Source organism: Eurytemora carolleeae, unplaced genomic scaffold (assembly GCF_000591075.1).
Source record: "Eurytemora carolleeae unplaced genomic scaffold, Eaff_2.0 scaffold401, whole genome shotgun sequence".
NCBI lineage: Eukaryota > Metazoa > Arthropoda > Copepoda > Calanoida > Temoridae > Eurytemora > Eurytemora carolleeae.
Genome location: NW_019396469.1, coordinates 53,862 through 75,183, shown reverse-complemented (window position 1 = coordinate 75,183; position 21,322 = coordinate 53,862). Strand labels below are relative to the sequence as shown.

The following is a 21,322-nucleotide window of genomic DNA, read 5'->3' as shown; positions in this document are numbered from 1 at the left end:
TCTAACAAACTTAGCAAACATAAATTATTTTGGTTAAATGTTTTCCTTCCATTTCACAGTATGAAAGTTATGAAATTGAAATTAAAGAGTTAATAACCATTTACCTTCCTCATCCTCAATTTTAATATTTTGGTATCTTGAGTATTTCAAAAACATTGATTTTTACTGATTGATTAATTACCTCAAATTAAAAATATGTATATGGTTTTTACTAAATAAAAACATCAAATTAATTTTAAGCGAAGCTTATGCTGAAATGAACTTGGGAAATGCATGACAGGCGTTCAGAGAATTGATTTAGAGAAAAATAAATAATTTTCAAGAAAACTTTTCTATAAAATGATGTTCCAGGGCCTAAAAGGTTATACAGCACAAATATGTGTAGTACACCTGCAATATGGAAACATTACAACAAAATGGCCGTTTTACACTTTTTTCGAGTAAATTCCACTCTATGTATAATCTATTCTCTTTGGCCATCTTCCATCTTCCATCTTCCATCTTCCATCTTTCATCTTCCATTTTCCATCTTTCATCTTCCATCTTCCATCTTCCATCTTCAATCTCCCATCTTCCATTATACATATTCCATCTCTCATATTATCCATCTTCCATCTACCATCTTCCATTATCCATCTTGCATCTTCCATTATCGAAAAATATATCGTGAGAAATTTTCAGAGCAAAACCATCAAATAGAGTGTTGTTTATATTTCTACCAGAAATTGCAGTACACATTGGGGGTTCCTTGTTCATTCCTTAGGGATTATAATCAAAGAGAATAGAATATGTATTAGAATGGAATTTACTAGAAAAAAGTGTAATTTGTTGTACTGTTTCCATACTGCAGGTGTAATTCACATATTTGCGCTATATAACCTTTTGGACCCTGGAACATCATTTTATAGAAAATCTAAAATTCATATTAAAAGAAACACAAATTATGAAATAGGCTGGTTTCCTAAGTGACCAATGATCATTTCACATGGACTCTATGCCTTTCACTTTACAAACGATGATTTTCCATTATAACTATAAATCAAATGATGATTTGTATTCCCAAATTCATTTTATATAGTTTATTTAACAGCTTTAAAAAATTCGAAATTGAAATGGATAGTCTAGGGAACATACTGTATTAATGTACTCTACTGCATATAATTTGTGAGCATTTACATGATTTGTACACTTTGAACTCCCTTTCAGGCTGAAAGGGACTGAGAATACCGCTCTAATATATATTCTATTCTCTTTGATTATAATGTTTCTCTCATAAGATTTGGTTTATAATCTATAAGTGTTTCCACATCTCGTGAAATTTGATATAATTTTTAACAAACATACGTAGAAAAAAGAAAAAATATCTGTTTGGGTCATTATACAAAGAATGGTCAATATTGCTGTAGTTCTGTGTTTAAGGAAAATGCTCTCTCCTAACAAAGATGTATATATATAAGATTATATACAAGGTACACGCATTGCCCTAATGTTCACCGTTCACACAAACTGATATCACGTTTGCACAGCGTGTTATAAGTCGACCTGGCTATCTATCTATCTCGATATATCTATCTATCTGCCTAGTACGTACTTCGGAACTCCAGTCCAAGTTTAGTTTAGTATAGTTAAGTTAGTGTATCGGAGAACAAGACTCGGTATCCTGAAACCAAGGGTGCTCCGACCGAAAATATGTTTATGAAAAAACGTCGGCACGCCGAGCTGATGGCTCTGCTGAAGAATGGTCCTCCTACTCCTCCTACCAGTGAGTCAGGAGGAGACTCTGATCAAGAAGAATCTAAAACAATGACAAGAAGAGGTTCCGTGCAGACAGAGTATTCAGATTCTGATGATATTTTCCCTTTTATTGCAAAGAAAGAAACTTTACTAGCAAAGGTGAACATTCTTGTATACACTCATGGTGCAATTCTAATTACCGTGGATAACCTCCCCCCTGATTCTGATTTCTTAATCTTCCGTTGTGTCATAGGGGATGCTCTTTTTAAGAGGGGGGGGGGGAAGCAAAAGAACTAGAAAAGGATGTATTCCAAGTTTTAAATTTTGATTATGTTGCTAAATTGTATTTTCTTATTTAGATGTTAGTTGATTTCCACAATTATGGTTCTCCTTCTAACAGCTGGGGCTCTGAAACCTCTTCCGCTGGGTCCCTTGACGATGATCATCATAACAGCTCAGAGGAATGCGACATGTCTCTTTATAGCCAAGAGGAAAGTGACATGCTACCTTACAGTCAAGAAGAAAGTGACATGCTTGTCTATAGCCCAAAGGAGAGTAACATGCGCAAAATAACCCCCGAAGAAAGTGATATTATGTCCACAGAAAGTAATGCCAATGATCATGATCATAAAAACTATGATCAGTCTAGTATAGCTACAAAATCAAATGTAGGTCCTCTGAGAGTTTCAGTAATAACTCATACAAGTAATGAGAGTCACAAGCAGTATAGGAACCCTACTGAAGATGATCTTAATCCTGAGTACCATGAAAATCTTCAGAACACTGACAGCGTAGGAATGGTTAAACTTCCTCCGACTGAATCCAATGTAAGCAAGAAGGACCAGTACTGGGTGGTCACCAAGAACACCAACCGTGGTGGGGATCGCAAGATCAATCCATTCTTTTCTTCTCAATATGCTGATCCCAACCCTGTCTATCTCCAGTCCTACTCGGATACAGCACCTAAGGGATTAGATAACCAAGGGTTTAGGATTGTTACTTCTAGTCAGCTCAAACCATCTGTGATGTCACCAAGTCAAACTAAGGTCTTTCATACAGCTCTAAGCTCTCAACAAATTATTCTCAGCCCTAAAAAGTTGGTCATTCTGCCTCAAAGAGGACAAAAGGCCCCTAAAGTGGAATCTTCAAGCCGTGAAAAGGCGTTTTCCTGCGACTTTGCCGGATGTGATAAACGCTACTTTAAGCTGTCTCATCTGAAAGCTCATTTCAGAATTCATACTGGAGAAAAACCGTTTAATTGTCCATTTTCTGGCTGTGAAAAAACTTTCTCGCGCAGCGACGAGCTTTCTCGTCACAAACGCACACATACAGGAGAGAAGAAGTTTGTGTGCTCAAAGTGTGCTCGACCCTTTGTGCGCTCCGATCATCTTGTCAAGCACATTAAAAGGCACGAAATACGAGAAGCAAAATTGGCGGGAAAGAGGAATGTTCCAATAGTTTCCAAATTTATGTAAACGTTTACTTCTATGTACTTATTCATGCTCTACCCGGTACACAGTACACAGTACACAGTACACACACTGCCGTTGCATTTTCTATTGCCCTTTTGTATTCAATAAATTATGATAATATTTATGATAATATTTTACAAAGAAAGTTAGAAGTAACTATGACAATGTGTTTTTTGAGCTTAAGCTTTATAGGAATTAGGTATTTGGAACACTTATACCTTTTTGGTGGCTTTAAAAAATAAAGAATAAAAAAAAATTTTAAATCAAAATAAGTAAAAAAAGAATAAAAAAATAACAACAAAATAAACCACAAATTATAAATAAAAGTATAAATACTTTATGTAATAAAATTGATCAGATTTTGAAAAAAAAATGTCCGAAAAATACTATTTTTCTAAAAAGTATTTTTTTAAAAGACCGGAAACCAAATTAAGTAGTCTGTGTTTAACATATTTTAAAAATGCCGGGCATTACAATTAGAACGCTCCAGGTCGTCAGGTCGTCATCAATTTCTCATCCTTTGTGGGTAACCCTGTCCACAAACTTTGGAGGCTAAGGGTAGAGATTTTGATAGTTTTATTTAAGGGACTGTAAACTTAGTAACTCTTCATATTTTTAAAGTGGCATTTCCGATTAAGAACGGTACGTCACCCTTAACAGCCTTTATGAAGAATGCATGTGATCTCCATAATCTTTTCTTTGAAAATTTCTCTGAAAACTTTACTTGCGCATTTCTGCTTCAAAAAGGAANTTAGTTATACATATCTTAAAATAGAAGGTCACTTGATATTACAACAGAAAACTTGCAAACTTGTAAATACATTTTTTGATGGTCTGCTTTTTGTGATCATTTACTACTCTATAAATTAAACCCATTTTTAAAAATTTCCACAAAACTATATGAAATAAAGGGTGCATTAAAGAAAACGACAATATTTTTAAAGAGTTGATTATTTAGAATAAGTTGTTTTTGATTTTCTCTTCTACGCACCATTTAACCATTTTTCTTATGAAAACGGTTAAAGTATAGATTTAATATAAATTCTGTTTAATTATCAAATTTTTTTGTGTTCAAACTTTTAACATTTAATGAGGACATGGCTTGACAATTGAGCGTTATATGGTAAGATTGACTGGGTTGTTATATTATTTTCTAGATTAGTTCTCACCTTTAAAATTAATTTTTAGAAAAGACGACATTTGCATCATGATTTAAGAAAAGTTTGATTTAAAGACTCGGAGCCTATTAAGATATAATAAAAAATGTTTGCATTAAAGCCTCAATTTAAGCAATATATATATCTTCGGTCAGAGTACTGCATATTGCTGCATATATCGCACCGAAAGCTTAATTGAGGGTGTCCCTGCTTTATATTGTGACTTAAATTTATTTTTAAAGAGAGTGTAGACGACGACGTTATAAATTGATCAAATTAATAAAAAAATAAAACTAAGTTAATTGTTCTAAGCTTTGTTTAAAAAGCTATTTTAAAATGGAAAAGCTGATTGCGCAGTGTTAAGAAGTTGTTTTTTATTCATGTTTTCCGTTTATTCAAATATAATTATTTCTAATCCATGTTGTTTAAAGAAATTGCAAATGATTTAGAAAAAACGTTTAAATTCTTTAAAAGTTTTAAATTCATTGCTGAAATGGTTTGCTAAGTTTTGACAAAAAAGAATAAATAATTAATATTCGACAATGATTTAGCTTTCTCTGTTGGTGGTGACCGTTGTCCGCTCAATGTTATAAACAGTCTTAGTCTTGGTTCATCCTTCGTAGTAAACTTTACACACACTTTACACACTTGTTAGTTAACTTTACACACTCGGTAGTTAACTGTACACACTACGTAGTTAATTTTACACACTTGGTAGTTAACTTTACACACTTGATAGTTAACTTTACACACTTGTTAGTTAACTTTACACACTCGGTAGTTAACTGTACACACTTCGTAGTTAATTTTACACACTTGGTAGTTAACTTTACACACTTGGTAGTTAACTTTATACACTTGGTAGTTATCTTTACACATTTGGTAGTTAACTTTACACATTTGGTAGTTAACTTTACACACTTGGTAGTTAACTTTATAAACTTGGTAGTTAACTTTACACACTTGGTAGTTAACTTTACACACTTGATAGTTAACTTTACACACTTGGTAGTTAACTTTATACACTTGGTAGTTAACTTTACACACTTGGTAGTTAACTTTACACACTTGGTAGTTAACTTTACACACTTGGTAGTTAACTTTATACACTTGGTAGTTAACTTTACACACACCCCGTAGTTAACTTTACACACTTGGTAGTTAACTTTATACACACCCCGTAGTTAACTTTATACACTTGGTAATTTACTTTACACACTTGGTAGTTAACTTTATACACTTGGTAGTTAACTTTACACAATTGGTAGTTAATGTTACACACTTGGTAGTAAACTTTATATACTTGGTAGTTAACTTTACACACTTGGTAGTTAACTTTACACACACCCCGTAGTTAACTTTACACACACTTGGTAGTTAACTTATACACTTCGTAGTTAACTTTACACACTTGGTAGTTAACTTTACACACTTCGTAGTTAACTTTACACACTTGGTAGTTAACTTTACACAACTTTACACACTTGGTAGTTAACTTTATACACTTGGTAGTTATTTTTAAACACTTGGTAGTTAACTTTACACACTCGGTAGTTAACTTTACACACCTGGTAGTTAACTTTATACACACTTGGTAGTTAACTTTACACACTTAATAGTTAACTTTATACACTTGGTAATTAACTTTACACACTTGGTAGTTAACTTTACACTTGAAATGTCTTTACATAGATCCTCCCAATCAATTTTAAAACACACCTTTAGTATATTGTTGAAATTGTACTTATGTTTGCAATTGCAATAGCCATTATCATACAGATATATCTTTCCTTATTTATTAATATCAAATAATAAATATCAAATGCCAAATGATCAAATGCCTAGTTATAATTAGGTCTGCAAGCTAGAAATGTAAACAAATCAGAGAAAAATCATAACAACATATCATACTGCATTGTTCATCTCAAACCGGATAAATGTCGACAACAAAGAGAAAACAAAGAGGAGACGATAAGGGAAAAGGGAAGAGACGAAAAGAAATAAGAGAAAAAAAGGAAAAAAAGAAAATAGAAGAAAAAAGAAGAGAAGGAAGGAGAAGAAAAGAAAATATAAGAGAAGAGTAGAAAGAAGAAGAGAAAAGAAAAAGAAAAAATAGATTGCGTGAAAGAGAGAGCTTGCATTTTACAAACGTTTTATCATAAAAATATGTTTAAGAATACCTTAAACTTTAAAATTAACTTTCTTGTAAAATTGTATGATATTTTTGCAAAATAGTTGTCTTAACTGTTTAGCGTACGTTTTTTGATCATTTAAAGATTTTTGATCATATGGCATTTGATATTCTGATATTTGTTTTTACCTTTTTTAGTTTTATACTTTTTCATGTTGTTTTTCTTTTAAATGATTAATTGTCCCACTGAAGAATATAAGTTAAACATTGAATTTGCTATACCCAATAATATTATGAAGAAATAATTTTTTTTAATGAAAACGGGCTTTTAATACAAAAAGAAAAGTTCTATTTCAATTTCGTTAATTATCCATATTAAATGAAAGCTCATTAAATTTTAACTAAATCAAAGGTTTTGTTAATAACAATTTTTATTTCAATTTAAGCTTTAAAACCTGGATTCTAATCTATATAATAAAGCTCTCCGCTCATATATTTATATGTTCGCTATAGCTTTGGCCAAACAGTTAGACCAAAATGGCCGGGGTAACATAGGTACCCCGGGGGGCCATGGCAACATAAATACCCCTGGGAGCTGGGGTAACATAGGCACCCCGGGGGGCCAGGGCAACATAAGTACCCCTGGGGGCTGGGGTAACATAGGTACCTCAGGGGGCCAGGGCAACATAAGTATCCCTGGGGGCTGGGGTAACATAGGTACCCCAGGGAGCCAGGGTAACATGGGCTAAAATAAAAAAAATCATAATTAAATACCAAGCGCGCGGGTACAATAGTTACAAGGGATACTTCCTGTAACTATAACTAATGTAAACCTGGGCAACACCGGGTACTCCAGTAGTACTTTATTACTTGACACTTTTCTAAATTAAGATTTAGAAGAAATGGAAAACAGAAAATTGCTGAGAAGATTTTAATATTTGGATTTACTGTTCAGTATGGGAAATGGATGCTCAGGTCTTTTTTTTCAGAGGAAATAACTAAATAAGATTAAAATTAACTTGAACTTGCTTTCTCTTATTTTTTTCTTTATTTCAATTCAACTAAAAAAATATTTTAGATTCGTCATTGATTATTTTGAAAAGTTTTAAATCAAATAAAGCACATTTTTAATCTCAATAGAATGAATTAAATATCAATAGATATATACAATGTAAATAAATTATGCAAATTTTAATAATTCAAAACTAGTAAAAGTAATTTCTTTTAAAAATCATTTTCAAATTTTGTTTGTCTGTTTGTAAATTGTGTGTATCCAATAAACAACGGCTGAACCAATAGAGACCAATTGTTTCTTGAAAAACATCGACCTTTATGATTTTTAGTTTCAAGTGAGCTCAATTCATACATGCAAATGTGACCATGTCCGATATAAGCTTCGACTGATAAAGTATGAATAAGATATCGATGTTTATTACTCTAAAAAATTACATTTTAGGTTTATCGACTAAAGTAATTTGCGCATTTCTACTGAGAGAAACCATATATGAATTATCAGAATTACACAATTTTAAATTTAAAAAAGCATGATTAGCTTCCACTCTATTGGCCAACTAAAACTTTTAAGAAGACCATTGTCAATCAGGTCATTTTTGCATGGAGTTGGAAAGTCTCTTAGAACAAAAAAATTAAAAATTATATTTTGACAAGGTGCGCAAAGTGCCCTAAATTTGAAGTTTAATCGGTTTATTTTGAAACAAAAACTATAATTATAAAAGTTTGTCTAAAAAAATGAATAAAATATAATTGATGAATATAATTAAAACCTGGTGCAGGAGGGGATATGACCCCAGATCCTAGCCCAAAAAGAAGACGATACAGCATAATAAGGTCATACATTCAACAAGTTCTTATTTTAGATTTTAAATGATTTTTGTTTTCATTTTGCAGTTTTTGTTGTTTTTCTTTTAAAACGAATTATATAATTCTTTAAAATTAGACAAATTAAATTTTTGGCATAAAATTTCAAAATTACTTTGTTTTGATCTTTCTTTATCAAAAATCAAACAATGTTCTTAAGAAGTAAATAAAACAAAGACATTATTATATTAGAATTGTTTAACTTTATAACTTTGACAAAATTGTGCTTTGTGATTTGTCACATTTTATAGTAAAGTTAAAATGTCTGTAAGTTTTTTTCGACCCTTTTTCTTTCGACTTTATTTATCAAGTAATATAAAACACTGTTACCATATTTATTTTTATTCTAGAAATCGAGCACCTTCGGTCACTTCGGCAGAGATGAAACGACAACTTATGAGAACAGAACTAGAGGAGGCAAGCTTTAACATTAGAATAACAGATTACAATAATGGGGGGGGGACACCAATCCCCTTCCAAACCCAACCCCACCCTGCACAGTAATTTTTCACGCAAAAAAACATTCAACAAATATAATAATCTTGGCAAAGTACAACAACAAATACTATAATCTCAGCAAAGTACAACAAACAAATATTATAATCAAAGCAAAGTACAACAAACAAATATTATAATATAAGGAAAGTACAATAAACAAATATTATAATCTTGGCAAAGAACAACAAACAAATATTATAATCTAAGCAAAGTACAACAACAAATATTATAATCTAAGGAAAGTACAACAAAACAAATAATCTAATAAAAGTACAACAACAAATATTATAATTTAAGGAAAGTACAACAAACAAATATTATAATCTTGAAAAAGTAAAACAACAAATATTATAATATAAGCAAAGTAAAACAACAAATATTTTAAACTAAGCGAAGTAAAACAACAAATATTATAATCTAAGCAAAGTACAACAACAAATATTATGATATAAGCAAAGTACAACAACAAATATTATAATATAAGAAAAGTACAACAACAAATATTATAAACTAAGCAAAGTACAACAATAAATATTATAATCTAAGCAAAGTACAACAACAAATATTATAATCTTGGTAAAGTACAACAAACAAATATTATAATCTAGGCAAAGTACAACAACAAATATTGTAATCTTTACAAAGTACAACAAACAAATATTATAATTTTGGCAAAGTACAACAACAAATATTATAATCTAAGCAAAGTACAACAAACAAATATTATAATCTTGGCAAAGTACAACAAACAAATATTATAATCTTGACAAAGTACAACAAACAAATATTATAAGCTAAGCAAAGTAAAATAAACAAATATTATTATCTTGGCAACGTACAACAAACAAATATAATCTAAGCAAAGTACAATAAACAAATATTATAATCTAAGCAAAGTACCACAAACAAATATTATAATCTTGGAAAAGTACAACAACAAATATTATATATTCTAGGCAGAGCATAGAACACAAATATTATATTCTAGGCAGAGCATAGAACACAAATATTATATTCTAGGCAGAGCATAGAACACAAATTTTATATTCTAGGCAGAACTTAGAACACAAATATTATATTCTAGGCAGAGCAAAGAACACAAATATTATATTGTAGGCAGAGCAAAGAAAACAAATATTATATTCTAGGCAGAGCATAGAACACAAATATTATATTCTAGGCAGAGCATAGAACACAAATATTATATTCTAGTCAGAGCAAAGAAAACAAATATTATATTCTAGTCAGAGCAAAGAACACACATATTATATTCTAGTCAGAGCATAGAACACAAATATTATATTCTAGTCAGAGCAAAGAAAACAAATATTATATTCTAGTCAGAGCAAAGAACACAAATATTATATTCTAGGCAGAGCAAAGAAAACAAATATTATATTCTAGGCAGAGCAAAGAAAACAAATATTATATTCTAGGCAGAGCAAAGAAAACAAATATTATATTCTAGGCAGAGCAAAAAAAACAAATATTATAATCTAGGCAGAGCATAGAAAACAAATATTATATTCTAGGCAGAGCATAGAAAACAAATATTATATTCTAGGCAGAGCAAAGAAAAAAATATTATATTCTAGGCAGAGCATAGAAAACAAATATTATATTCTAGGCAGAGCATAGAAAACAAATATTATATTCTAGGCAGAGCATAGAAAACAAATATTATATTCTAGGCAGAGCAAAGAAAAAAAATATTATATTCTAGGCAGAGCATAGAAAACAAATATTATAATCTTGGCAAAGTACAAGAAAACAAATATTATATTCTAGGCAGAGCATAGAAAACAAATATTATATTCTAGGCAGAGCATAGAAAAAAAATAGCGGAGGAAATGAAAAATGAGTTTGCCAAGGATAGGGCAAAACTTAAACAGGTATTTTTATTATTTACTCAGAATTTTTATTAAACGGCCTGCATTTGATTTGATATGGAAATTCTAGTAATCCCTGAACCAAAATGTAATATACTACAATATGAAATACAATAGAGATACTTATTTTTTTCTAAATTTTGAGAAATAAATCCTGGGAGGTGTAGAATAAAAGATATATTTGAAAAGTATATTGGATTTCGATAAGAAGAGAACAAATCTCAAATAATATGCATTTACAACACAAATTTTACACGTTGCGTTCTTTATTACAATTTGATTGTTGGAAAAGTTCAAAAGTGTTTTATCGCAAGTTTTAGCCTTTTTTTCAGCAACAAAAATCATGGAAGATGACTTGATTTCGTAATAGGAAATGCACACTGAAATGATAGCAGAAAGAGAGAGAGCCAAAGTACAAACTGATGTCAGTGAAGAGGGTCAAGTTGGTAATTAACTTTTTGAAAATTTGATTCTAATTTTACTTCTGTATATATGCGCATCTTCAAAAAGGAAATGGTTGAAAAAGCTTAATGCTATTGCTTAGAAAGGAGAAGTCCAATAAAATTTATTTATTTTATAAAAAAAATAACTAGCTGAAGTGCCTGGCGTTACCCGTAAAAAAAATTGAATTTGGAAAAACATTTTATTTTAAAAAATGTGATTTTTGAATTAAAATGTTGAAGCTTTTTTAGCTTTTGTTCGATCCAGCCGTTTGGCCAACCAGCTATAGCTAAAATATATACAAATATATATGAGCGAAGAGAATTATTATATAGATATTATCGCAATGGCTGTGCGGCATTTTCAATCTGTTGCACTCGAGGGAAGAGTCGAGGAGAACTATTAACTGATGTCGTCTTCGTTATCAAAAATCCACAAGATTGAATTGGAATGAATATTTTCAAAAGTTACACTCGCAACCTTTAAATTTAATATATCACGGTTTCAGTGTTATAATGCAACATAGTTAATTTACATGCTCCACTCGCCGCTCATAACATTAAGATTTTTAAACCTTTTGCTTATTCGATCATAGAGACGCTATTGATAGCAGCAAAATTAGTAGAGAACTGAGAACTGATCAAAATAGATCCGATTTTAGCCTATATCCTTTTTAGCGAACACTCACTTTATTAATATGATAAAATCACTTACAATGACAATAAAGAAAAGATCAAATTTAAGACAAAATTCCAGGTCAAGCCGTTCTTTGACTTTTCGCAAATCCCTATAATTTCCAGTCAAAGCATTCTTTAAACTTATTTGATTGATCAAGCCTTTTTTGTTCCAGATTCATTTTTAGAGTAAAAATATTCTTTTATAATTATATTAAAGAATCCAAAATCTGTTTAGATTCTCGAGGAAATCGAATAAAAAACCAAAGAATAGACTGGAATAAACCAGAATCTAAAAGAATACAAGTTGTTGTTCGAACCAGGTAAATCGTTAGTTTTAGAAAAGTAAATTTACTAGAAAATTGGATCATTTTATTTTTGTGCACTGTCCCTTTTTGTCTTTTACATTATACATATTTAAATATATTTCAATATTACCAGCTTCACAAGGCTTAATTATCTTAGCATAAAATATATAGATATTCATTGATTTTTCTCGCATTATACACATTTGTTCATTTTTCAATGGGTTTGTGGTTAACAATTACGATATTGGATAAGCCCATTTGGGACAGTCTTCTTTTTTTGTTAATTTAACATGATAACTAATTTTTCGCTTTTACCTCACCCACGAACTCAAATATACATAGCATATTGTAGATTTGAATGATACAAATCAACATAATCGTCAGTTTACAATTAACGGTTTTTCCATCGTGTTGACAGTATTGTTTTAGACCATTAAATGTTCGTGAAATCAAGGAGGAAGCAAAAGATATTCTTTACATGGATGAAATCAACAATGAATGTACTCTCTTGTGTCCTCCAGCAAAACAACAGGTTGCAGCATTTTAAGTCGTCTTTATTTTTCGTGTGGAAAAGTTGGCGCGGATCGACAGATAAATAAAAATAACAATGCCTCCCTAATAATATGTTTTATTTGCCAACGAGCTTGCATTTAATATTGCTTTTAGAATTAGACTATCATAATGATCTATTTGTTTAAAATGGAAGATCATAATGATATTTTTTTTAGAATAGAAGATCATAATGATCTATTTGTTTAAAATGGAAGACCATAATGATTTATTTGTTTAGAATGGTAGATCATAATGATCTATTTGTTTAGAATGGAAGATCATAATGATCTATTTGTTTAGAATGGAAGACCATAATGATCTTTTTGTTTAGAATAGCAGATCATAACGATCTATTTGTTAGGAATAGAAGATCACAATGATAAATTTGTTCAGAATGGAAGATCATAATGATCTATTTGTTTACAATGGAAGATCAAAATGATGTATTTGTTTAGAATGGAAGATCATAATAGTCTATTTGTTTACGATGGAAGATCAAAATGATGTATTTTTTAGAATGGAAAATCATAATGATGCATTTGTTTAGAATGGAAGATCATAATGATGTATTTGTTTTGAATGGAAAATCATAATAACGTATTTGTTTAGAATTAAAGATCCAAATGATCTATTTGTTAGGAATTGATGATCATAATGATGTATTTGTTTAGAATGGAAGATCATATTGATCTATCCGTTCAGAATGATAGATCATAATGATCTATTTGTTTAAAATGGAAGATTATAATGATCTATTTGTTTAGAATCGAAGATCATGATGATGTATTTGTTTAGAATGGAAGATCATAATGATCTATTTGTTTAGAATGGAAGTGCAAGAAAATCTGTTACATTTGTATTTGATCGTGTCTACAATGCTTCAACTACTACAGCACAAATATACAATGAAATTCCATACTCATTGGTTCAGAGCTTTCTAGAAGGGTAATTCATTAATAAGTAAAACAGCTTTAATCACTGTACATTGCAACTCTACAGTATGTACTCCAATATATACAATGGTAGGCATATTTACCAATACCATGCTGTCGACGTCATATTACAGAATTGCATCTTATTAAGACTACATAGTACATACAACACATATTTGAATTATGTAAACAAAGGGAAGCTGTTAAGTTAATAAGAAGGAAATACATTTTTTATTAGCATCTTATTATATTATATATATTGCAACTGTATGTACTCAAAGTACAATGTTACTGTTTAGTTTGTTCTCTCGGTACAATACTATTTTCCTGTGTACTCTAAGTACAATACCACTGTACTAAATGTACTATAGATAAAATGGAACTGCACTGGTGTACTCCAAGTACATTACTACTGTACTATATGTTACAATGTGTACTATAGGTACAATTCACCCGTATTATATGTACTCGAGGTAAAATACTACTATTCTGTATGTACTCTAGGTACAATACAGCTGCAGTATATGTACTCTATTTACAATACTACTGTACTGTATGTACTCCAAGTGCAATGTTACTTTAGGTACAATTCTACTGTACTGGCCTATGGACAGACCGGTTCCGGAAAATCATTTACAATGCAGGAAGACCCAGATCATATAGGTCAGCTAGTTAGAAATTATGTAAGAAAGTTTCTGGAAAAACGTAAATAAAAAAGTCCCAATTTTCTGAAGTCCTTGGACAAAATGTATCTGGATATAAAGTCCTAAGTTTTAGATTCCTGGGACTTTTTTTCCTAAAATGGAGACTTTCTTCCTATCACCAAAGTCTCAGGAAATAAGTCCTGAAAAAAATATATCCAAAGTAAAAAGTCCTGAGCCTTCCACAGGACTTTCCAGTGCCAAATTTAGGACTTTATTTCCAAAACCTTTTTTTCAGAGATCTTTTTTGTCGTTTTTGACTTTTGATTTTCGAAAGTAAAAATGGTTTTTACTCGACTTATAAAAGTTAGAGAAGCTGTCAATTATCAGATTCTTTTAATGTTTACTTGTAAACTTATAAACTTGTAAACTTGTACACTTGTAAACTTATAAACTTGTAAACTTGTAAACTTGTAAACTTATAAACTTGTAAACTTGTAAACTTGTAAACTTGTAAAAAGGTAATTTAAAAAAACAATTTAAGAAATTTAAAGCTAAAAAGTCGTCTTCATTGTATTGATACAAACTCCGACAACTGTTTAAATATCTATTTTTCTAGGAATCATACCGCGTGCAATAGTTCATATTTTTGAAGGAAAAGAGGCCGACGAAGATCAGGAATGATAATGTTTACTTGGCAAAAGTTTTTATATTTTATTATACATTGGCTGACACATGATGTCCTTGAAATATGATAATTTTAGATTTTATTGGACTGCTGCTACTGAAAAATATTTTTAATAGTGTCTTTGCAAAAGGTATCATACCTTTCCGCTGCAATTCTAAACAACAAATCGGCTTTTTCTTCGGTCGTAGATATATTTGAAAAGTAAGACTAATGCCTATGAATAGTTAATAGGCTAATTAGATTACCATGAAATTACCCAAATAAGTGAACGGTCTCTTTAACTCCCCTTGCTTTTTAATGGATTAGCCCACTACAACCACATCTAGACTCTTGCCCCGCCTACTGTTTATAGTTTAAATACAATTTTAGGTCAAAACACAAACTTACTTAGAGTATATTTTTTAAAACGATGGATTTTTTCAGTGAAACTAACATAAAGTCGGTTAGTTTTTCGTTTTCAATAGTTCACTAACAGTTCGTTTATTTAAATCCATCGTGTTTTGTCTAAAAAACCAGCTTCGTTAGTTCAGAAAAATTAAAAACAAAAGAAGTAAGTTTTTTAATTCGTTTTTATAAAAGAATTATCAACAATAAGTGTTCATCACTTTAAGTCTAAATTAAAAGAAATTTTCCTCTTTTGTAGAAACTTCATATATTTAATGTTTAGACAAATCTGAAGAGAAAAATAAACAAATACTAATGCAGTCTTTTCAATTATATTTTTCAATTATTCATTTTTGTTATTAACGGAAAATTTTTTATTTTTTTTAAATTCTAAACATTATAAATTTGATTTGGGCCAGGATACGACCTATGATGTGAGAGTTTCATATTTAGAAATATATAATGAAGAAATAAGGTAGATCAATTTTCTATATATTTTTAACCAACTAACAATGTATAAACAAGATAAGGAAGGAAACATACCTGTATTCACGTTGTTTTACACAATAATAATAATAAGTATACTGGGTTAAGGTTTACTAGAAACCTAACTTACCCTAAAAACATTCTTTCCAACAGAGTGAACAGTGGTATAAAGAAATACTCTTACAGTCAAATAGTGATTTCATTCCTTCTAGAATTAAAGATACAATTAAAGTTCTTAAAACAAAGATATAACGAATACTTCTTTTAAACTTATCCAAAAATTGTTTAATTTGTATGTTTTTATTATAATGACGACAGTAGCTGTTTTTATATGTTTATGATGATTTATTAGATGGAATATGACTTAAAAAAGTGTTAAAAAAATGTACGAATAACATACCAAAAAATATTAGATGTCCTTTAAAAAAAATAAAATAGAACCCAACATCAGTTATATTGTTACATGATTACGTATCTACATGCATTAATGCAGAAGAATACAAACAAGAAATTTCTAATGCAGATTTATTATTTTAACAACTTTGACTCCTACTAGACAGGGTTGCTTGGTAAATCTACAAGGAACTAAACCAAACCAAATCATGAATCAAGATATGGAGGTGTTGAAAACAATTAATTTGTGTCTAATGTTTAATTTTGTAAGATTTCGTGTAGATTTGGAGAGCTGTTTACACCAACCCGGACTTTGAAATTTGTCTTCTATTTATCAAATAAATTTCCTTTAAACTTTGATAAATGAAGAAACATATTCCAACATTGATTTCTGAAGAAAACATCATTTGTCACAGAAAAAAAACAATAGTTTCGCGGGTTTTTTCTTTGTCCTGAAAAATTCAACAATATCGGGAAAAGGGATAATTTTAATTGAGAAATCAAGCGTTTATCTTCAATTTAACAGTCACCACAATAAATATCAAGATAAAGGTTCAAGATTAACGATAATTTTCCAAAAAGTTTTGACTTCTCCATTTTTGTTTAAAAATAATAATCAGATTTAGTTTGTTACTGTTTCAGGGATATTCTTAGCGAAGATCCAACACAAAAATTAGAAATTAAGGTATTCAATCAAATTATAGGATTTTAAGGATTAGAGTTTTTAAACAGAGCTTTGACGTAGATACTAATTTCTAAAATGATTCAAGACAAAAAAATGAAAATGGCTAAAAAAGGACTCTTAGGTACACTGATGGCCATATCTGATTCACAACGAGACAATTTAAAACAAATATTTGATCAATAATGGATTTATTATTGTCGTTTTGCTATATTACAAATTGTTTAACACTGTAACCATGGAGTTGAAAAAAATAAAATTTAAAAATGAAAAACGCGGAAAGCTTATTCATTCTTGTTGGTACAAAGCTTTTACGGGCACCATTGAAACTACGTGTACAGTCCCATTATTTTCTATTATTTGATCCTATATCTATCTAGGGGGAGAAGGTGGAAGGACTGACAATACATCCTGTGGATTCTATATCCTCATGTGCTCACTATATGAGAGTTGGACTTGCAAACAGGTCAACTTTATAATAAACCTTTCATACTTAAAACTATAAGAATTGAACTAGATCAATTTGTAAAATGTTATAATATCAGAGTGCTGTGTTACATCCTAAATTTTCAAAGGAATCTAGAAATTTTATTTATATTTTTTTTTTTTTTGGGGGGGGGGGTAAATTAAAAGTTTTTTTCTTAAATTATTTTTTGTTGCTTTTTTAAAAATTCTCTAATATTTTCTTTTTGTCTCTTATTATATAAAAGGCTACCCACAAAGGATCAGACTGTAAAGACGACCTTAAATCCTGTCTTCTGCCCTAAATATAGCTTTTAACGGTGTACTTAATGATTTGGCAAGGAAAACAAAAAGTTGCAGGGAATCCTATATACAAGATACGAGACAGTATACATTCCGTACAGTCGTCTCTGAAGTATCATCCTTTGTGGATAATCCTGTAGTTCTATAGTGTCTTTTGCGTTTTTAAAGGGACTGCACATGAAAATAACATGGGACCCTCATAGAGTGGCATGTTCTATTCACTGTACGGTACCCATCAATCTTTATCGAATTTCTAGCGTGGAAAGTGATAAATACTTTTATTTCTTGAATTGAATCTGTATAAAATAAAGTCAATCAGCCACTTTTTTAGAGATTCCACTTAACCTTTTTATCTTTAGAGTTACCTCCGCAACAACGATGAACTCTCATTCTTCTAGATCTCACGCTATTTTTACAGTGTACATGAGAGTAGTGTACACTGATCCACTAGGACACCAACATCATAGGTACAGTACATGCTGCTATTTTTACAATGTACATGAGAGTAGTGTACATCTGATCCACTTGGACATCAACATCAAAGGTACAGTACAGTACATGCTGCTATTTTTACAGTGTACATGATTGCATTGAAGAGTAATTGGGGTAGCGTTCTTAATTTTTTCAGGGATACATTAGGCTTCAGAACTTCAACATCTATGATTATTTAAAATTACATTTTGTAGTATACTATAACAAGACATATGTACTGTACATAATATTTTTACATGTAGATAGGCAATAAAAAATAGTGCATCAAATAAGCATCTTTAATGGGTTCAATAAAAAAAGATTAACTGATTTTGAAAACAGATTATGAAATGAGAAATTAAAAGAGAGTAGAGTTAAGTAAATATTATTATTATTATCTTTAAAAAATATCTGAAATTTTTTTAATCATAATTAAAATAAGAAACTAAAAGATTTAAATAATCATTTTTAGAAAAGCCAAATTGAACCTGGTTGACTTGGCTGGGAGTGAACGTCATGGAAAGACTGGTAACGTATTTTTTTGCCACAAACTCTGAGAAACATACCTGTATTCACGTTGTTTTACACAATAATAATAATAAGTATACTGGGTTAAGGTTTACTAGAAACCTAACTTACCCTAAAAACATTCTGATGGAGAAAATCCAACTCCAAATTCCCATGATACAACTCAATCTAGAACTCAAGATTCATCATGAATAATACCATAGTCAATATCAATCAGGATACAACTCAGTCTGTATTCTCAGGTATCTGTCTTACAAGATACATCTCAATCAGGAACTCAAGGTTCACTGGAATACCATAGTCTATATCAAACCGGATACGACTCAGTCTGTATTCTTAGGAATCTGTCTTACAAGATGCAACTCAATGTAATTCCTAATCTATATCTATCTTTTAAGAAAGTGATTCAGGACGCTTCTTGTTTCCTTACCAAGAAATAATTACTCTCACATTGTAATCAAAGCGGAGTATTATTCCAACTGACTTTTATTTTGAATTCTATGATACAGGTTAAGTTAATGATTGTAATTACAAGTTTTATGTAGTTTTTTACACCGTATTTAGCTAAATCGTGAAAGAGGTTTTAGCATTTATTTATATATAGCGTAGTAAAGATAATCATGTTACGTAGTTATTTACAAACGTCGATAATTAATGGAAAGCGTAGTTAGGTTATTAATAATGTACAACATAGTTCAGGTTTACAGATATAGGGTTACAGGATATTCATTACATTATGACGGTCGATCTGTGTCCTGAGAAGCAGTCAATATCAGGAGCAGTATTTCAGATGAGCTTCTAGTCATGGGTTCAAGAAATATCTGCACAGGGGATAGATGGATTTCAAACCCAGGATACAAGAAGATATACCGGGAACCCCAACCTGTGGATCTGTGGAAACTGTAATAGCAGTATATCTACATCGCTAATTTAGCTCATTGTTTTATATAAAATTGTTTCTTTTATTGTCTCTGGGCGGGTCCTTTCAAATTTAACACTATTAACAATTTTATATTTATATATTGATTCTCATGAGACGCAATAATAAAAATAAATACCTATATTTCGCGAATTATTGGGTTTAAATTGGTTTAAAAAAAATAATTTATATCTACATTTTTTTGTCGAGGAAAAATTTCATAATTCTAATCTAACTTCTCAAACTCAAATTTTCTACTCCCTTTATCTTTGCAACCTGATGGTGTAAACATTAGATATTTTAATTAGCAGAATTTAAAGTGAAATATAATAAAGGTCTAGATATCAGGTTTTAACGATATAAGGATTGTAAAAAAACGTTTTTAACAGCCGTTTTAACGTTTGGATAGAAACAACAATACGCTGTTCATTAATGATAATTGTGTTTTACTGTTATTATACTATTTATAGAATGGGGTTTTCCAGACACATTAATCAAACTATAAAAGAAGTTTTATATTTTTCCTAAAACATTCATAATGCTAATAATTCAAACATTGTGATATTGAACTTATGTAGTATGCTTAAATGTCTGACGATTTTCTTGTGGTGTTAACAACACAGACATAATTTCAAGTAACCCTCTATATAAAATGGGTATGTCTGATTCACAACAGTACTCTGTAAATCCCTCTCTCTCCCGTAATTTGAGGTAGATATTGTCGTTTTTCCTCCACTAAATCTGCAGCACTTTCAAGTTTAAAGAGAAATCACAATTAAAAAATGATTAATTAGGAAATAAGAAAATATCATGTAACTAGCTGAAGGGTCAGGCGTTGCCTATGGAAAAAAAAATAATTTGAAAAAAAATTAAAAAGTTTTTTTTAAATTTAAAAAATTATAAATGTTGGAGAAAAATCTTTTAACCTTAAACACCCCACGGCGGCCCAAACTGCAACTGCAACTGTAAACTTGTATCTTTCTTTGCTTAATTATTATATAAGTCATCAAAAAAAAACTATATTCTACAAGTAGAAGACTTGTTTTTTTTGAAAATGTCGTCATATTTTGAGAGTTTTATGTCTTCATTATACAAACTCATCCTAAGTGAGTTCCCCTGTAATAAAATTATTATTTTAAATTGTCAAAATATTAATTTGTTTAGGTAAAGTTATTCAAGCATTATCAGAGGATAAGCCTGGACATGTTCCATACAGAGAGAGTAAATTAACAAGACTTCTGCAGGTCAATATATTATTTCCAAATTATTGTATTAGAATTTAATCTCGTGTTTGTAACAAAGGAATTGAGTTTTTGCCGCAAACTCTGATTTTCTAATGCCTATATTTTCAAACCAACGCCGTAGACTTTAGATATTTTAAACTACTAATTCTGTTTATCAAATAATCTAAGTTTGAAATGTGACCGTGAGTTTCCACAAAAAATTGTGCCCAATCGGTTTTGCTATTTTGACATTTATTGGTTAGAATCAAACAGACAGACAAGCCAAAATTTTGTATGTAAGAAAATATTGAATAATAATGCGCAATAGTTAAAAAATAATGAATTTTAAGGATTCACTCGGAGGGAACGCGCGAACCATGATGATAGCGTGCTTGTCTCCCGCTGAAACTAATTTTGAAGAAACTATTTCAACTCTTAAATACGCGCACACGACTAAATCAGTTCATAACAGGTAG

At 30.3% G+C, this 21,322-nt stretch overlaps 3 protein-coding genes across 3 annotated transcripts; all 3 read left to right on the top strand.

Annotated features, from left to right (window-relative positions):
* The first annotated feature begins 1,598 nt into the window (after nucleotides 1-1,598).
* On the top strand, nucleotides 1,599-3,330 carry LOC111703887 (early growth response protein 1). Its single transcript, XM_023475972.1, has 2 exons — nucleotides 1,599-1,893; nucleotides 2,094-3,330. Exons 1-2 carry the CDS (start codon nucleotides 1,690-1,692, stop codon nucleotides 3,207-3,209), a joined length of 1,320 nt encoding a protein of 439 aa, XP_023331740.1. The 5' UTR covers nucleotides 1,599-1,689; the 3' UTR covers nucleotides 3,210-3,330.
* A 4,034-nt stretch (nucleotides 3,331-7,364) lies between these two features.
* Nucleotides 7,365-18,733, top strand: LOC111703873 (kinesin-like protein KIF17). The gene is made up of 15 exons (XM_023475950.1): nucleotides 7,365-7,469; nucleotides 8,288-8,342; nucleotides 8,723-8,789; nucleotides 10,691-10,762; nucleotides 11,130-11,205; nucleotides 12,113-12,197; nucleotides 12,612-12,714; nucleotides 13,561-13,679; nucleotides 14,250-14,329; nucleotides 14,927-14,985; nucleotides 15,799-15,854; nucleotides 16,901-16,943; nucleotides 17,321-17,406; nucleotides 18,065-18,172; nucleotides 18,649-18,733. Exons 1-15 carry the CDS (start codon nucleotides 7,451-7,453, stop codon nucleotides 18,731-18,733), a joined length of 1,113 nt encoding a protein of 370 aa, XP_023331718.1. The 5' UTR covers nucleotides 7,365-7,450.
* A 107-nt stretch (nucleotides 18,734-18,840) lies between these two features.
* On the top strand, nucleotides 18,841-21,322 carry LOC111703872 (osmotic avoidance abnormal protein 3). Its single transcript, XM_023475949.1, has 3 exons — nucleotides 18,841-18,946; nucleotides 20,788-20,867; nucleotides 21,197-21,322. The coding sequence occupies exons 1-3, from the start codon at nucleotides 18,892-18,894 to the stop codon at nucleotides 21,320-21,322; spliced, it is 261 nt and encodes an 86-aa protein (XP_023331717.1). The 5' UTR covers nucleotides 18,841-18,891.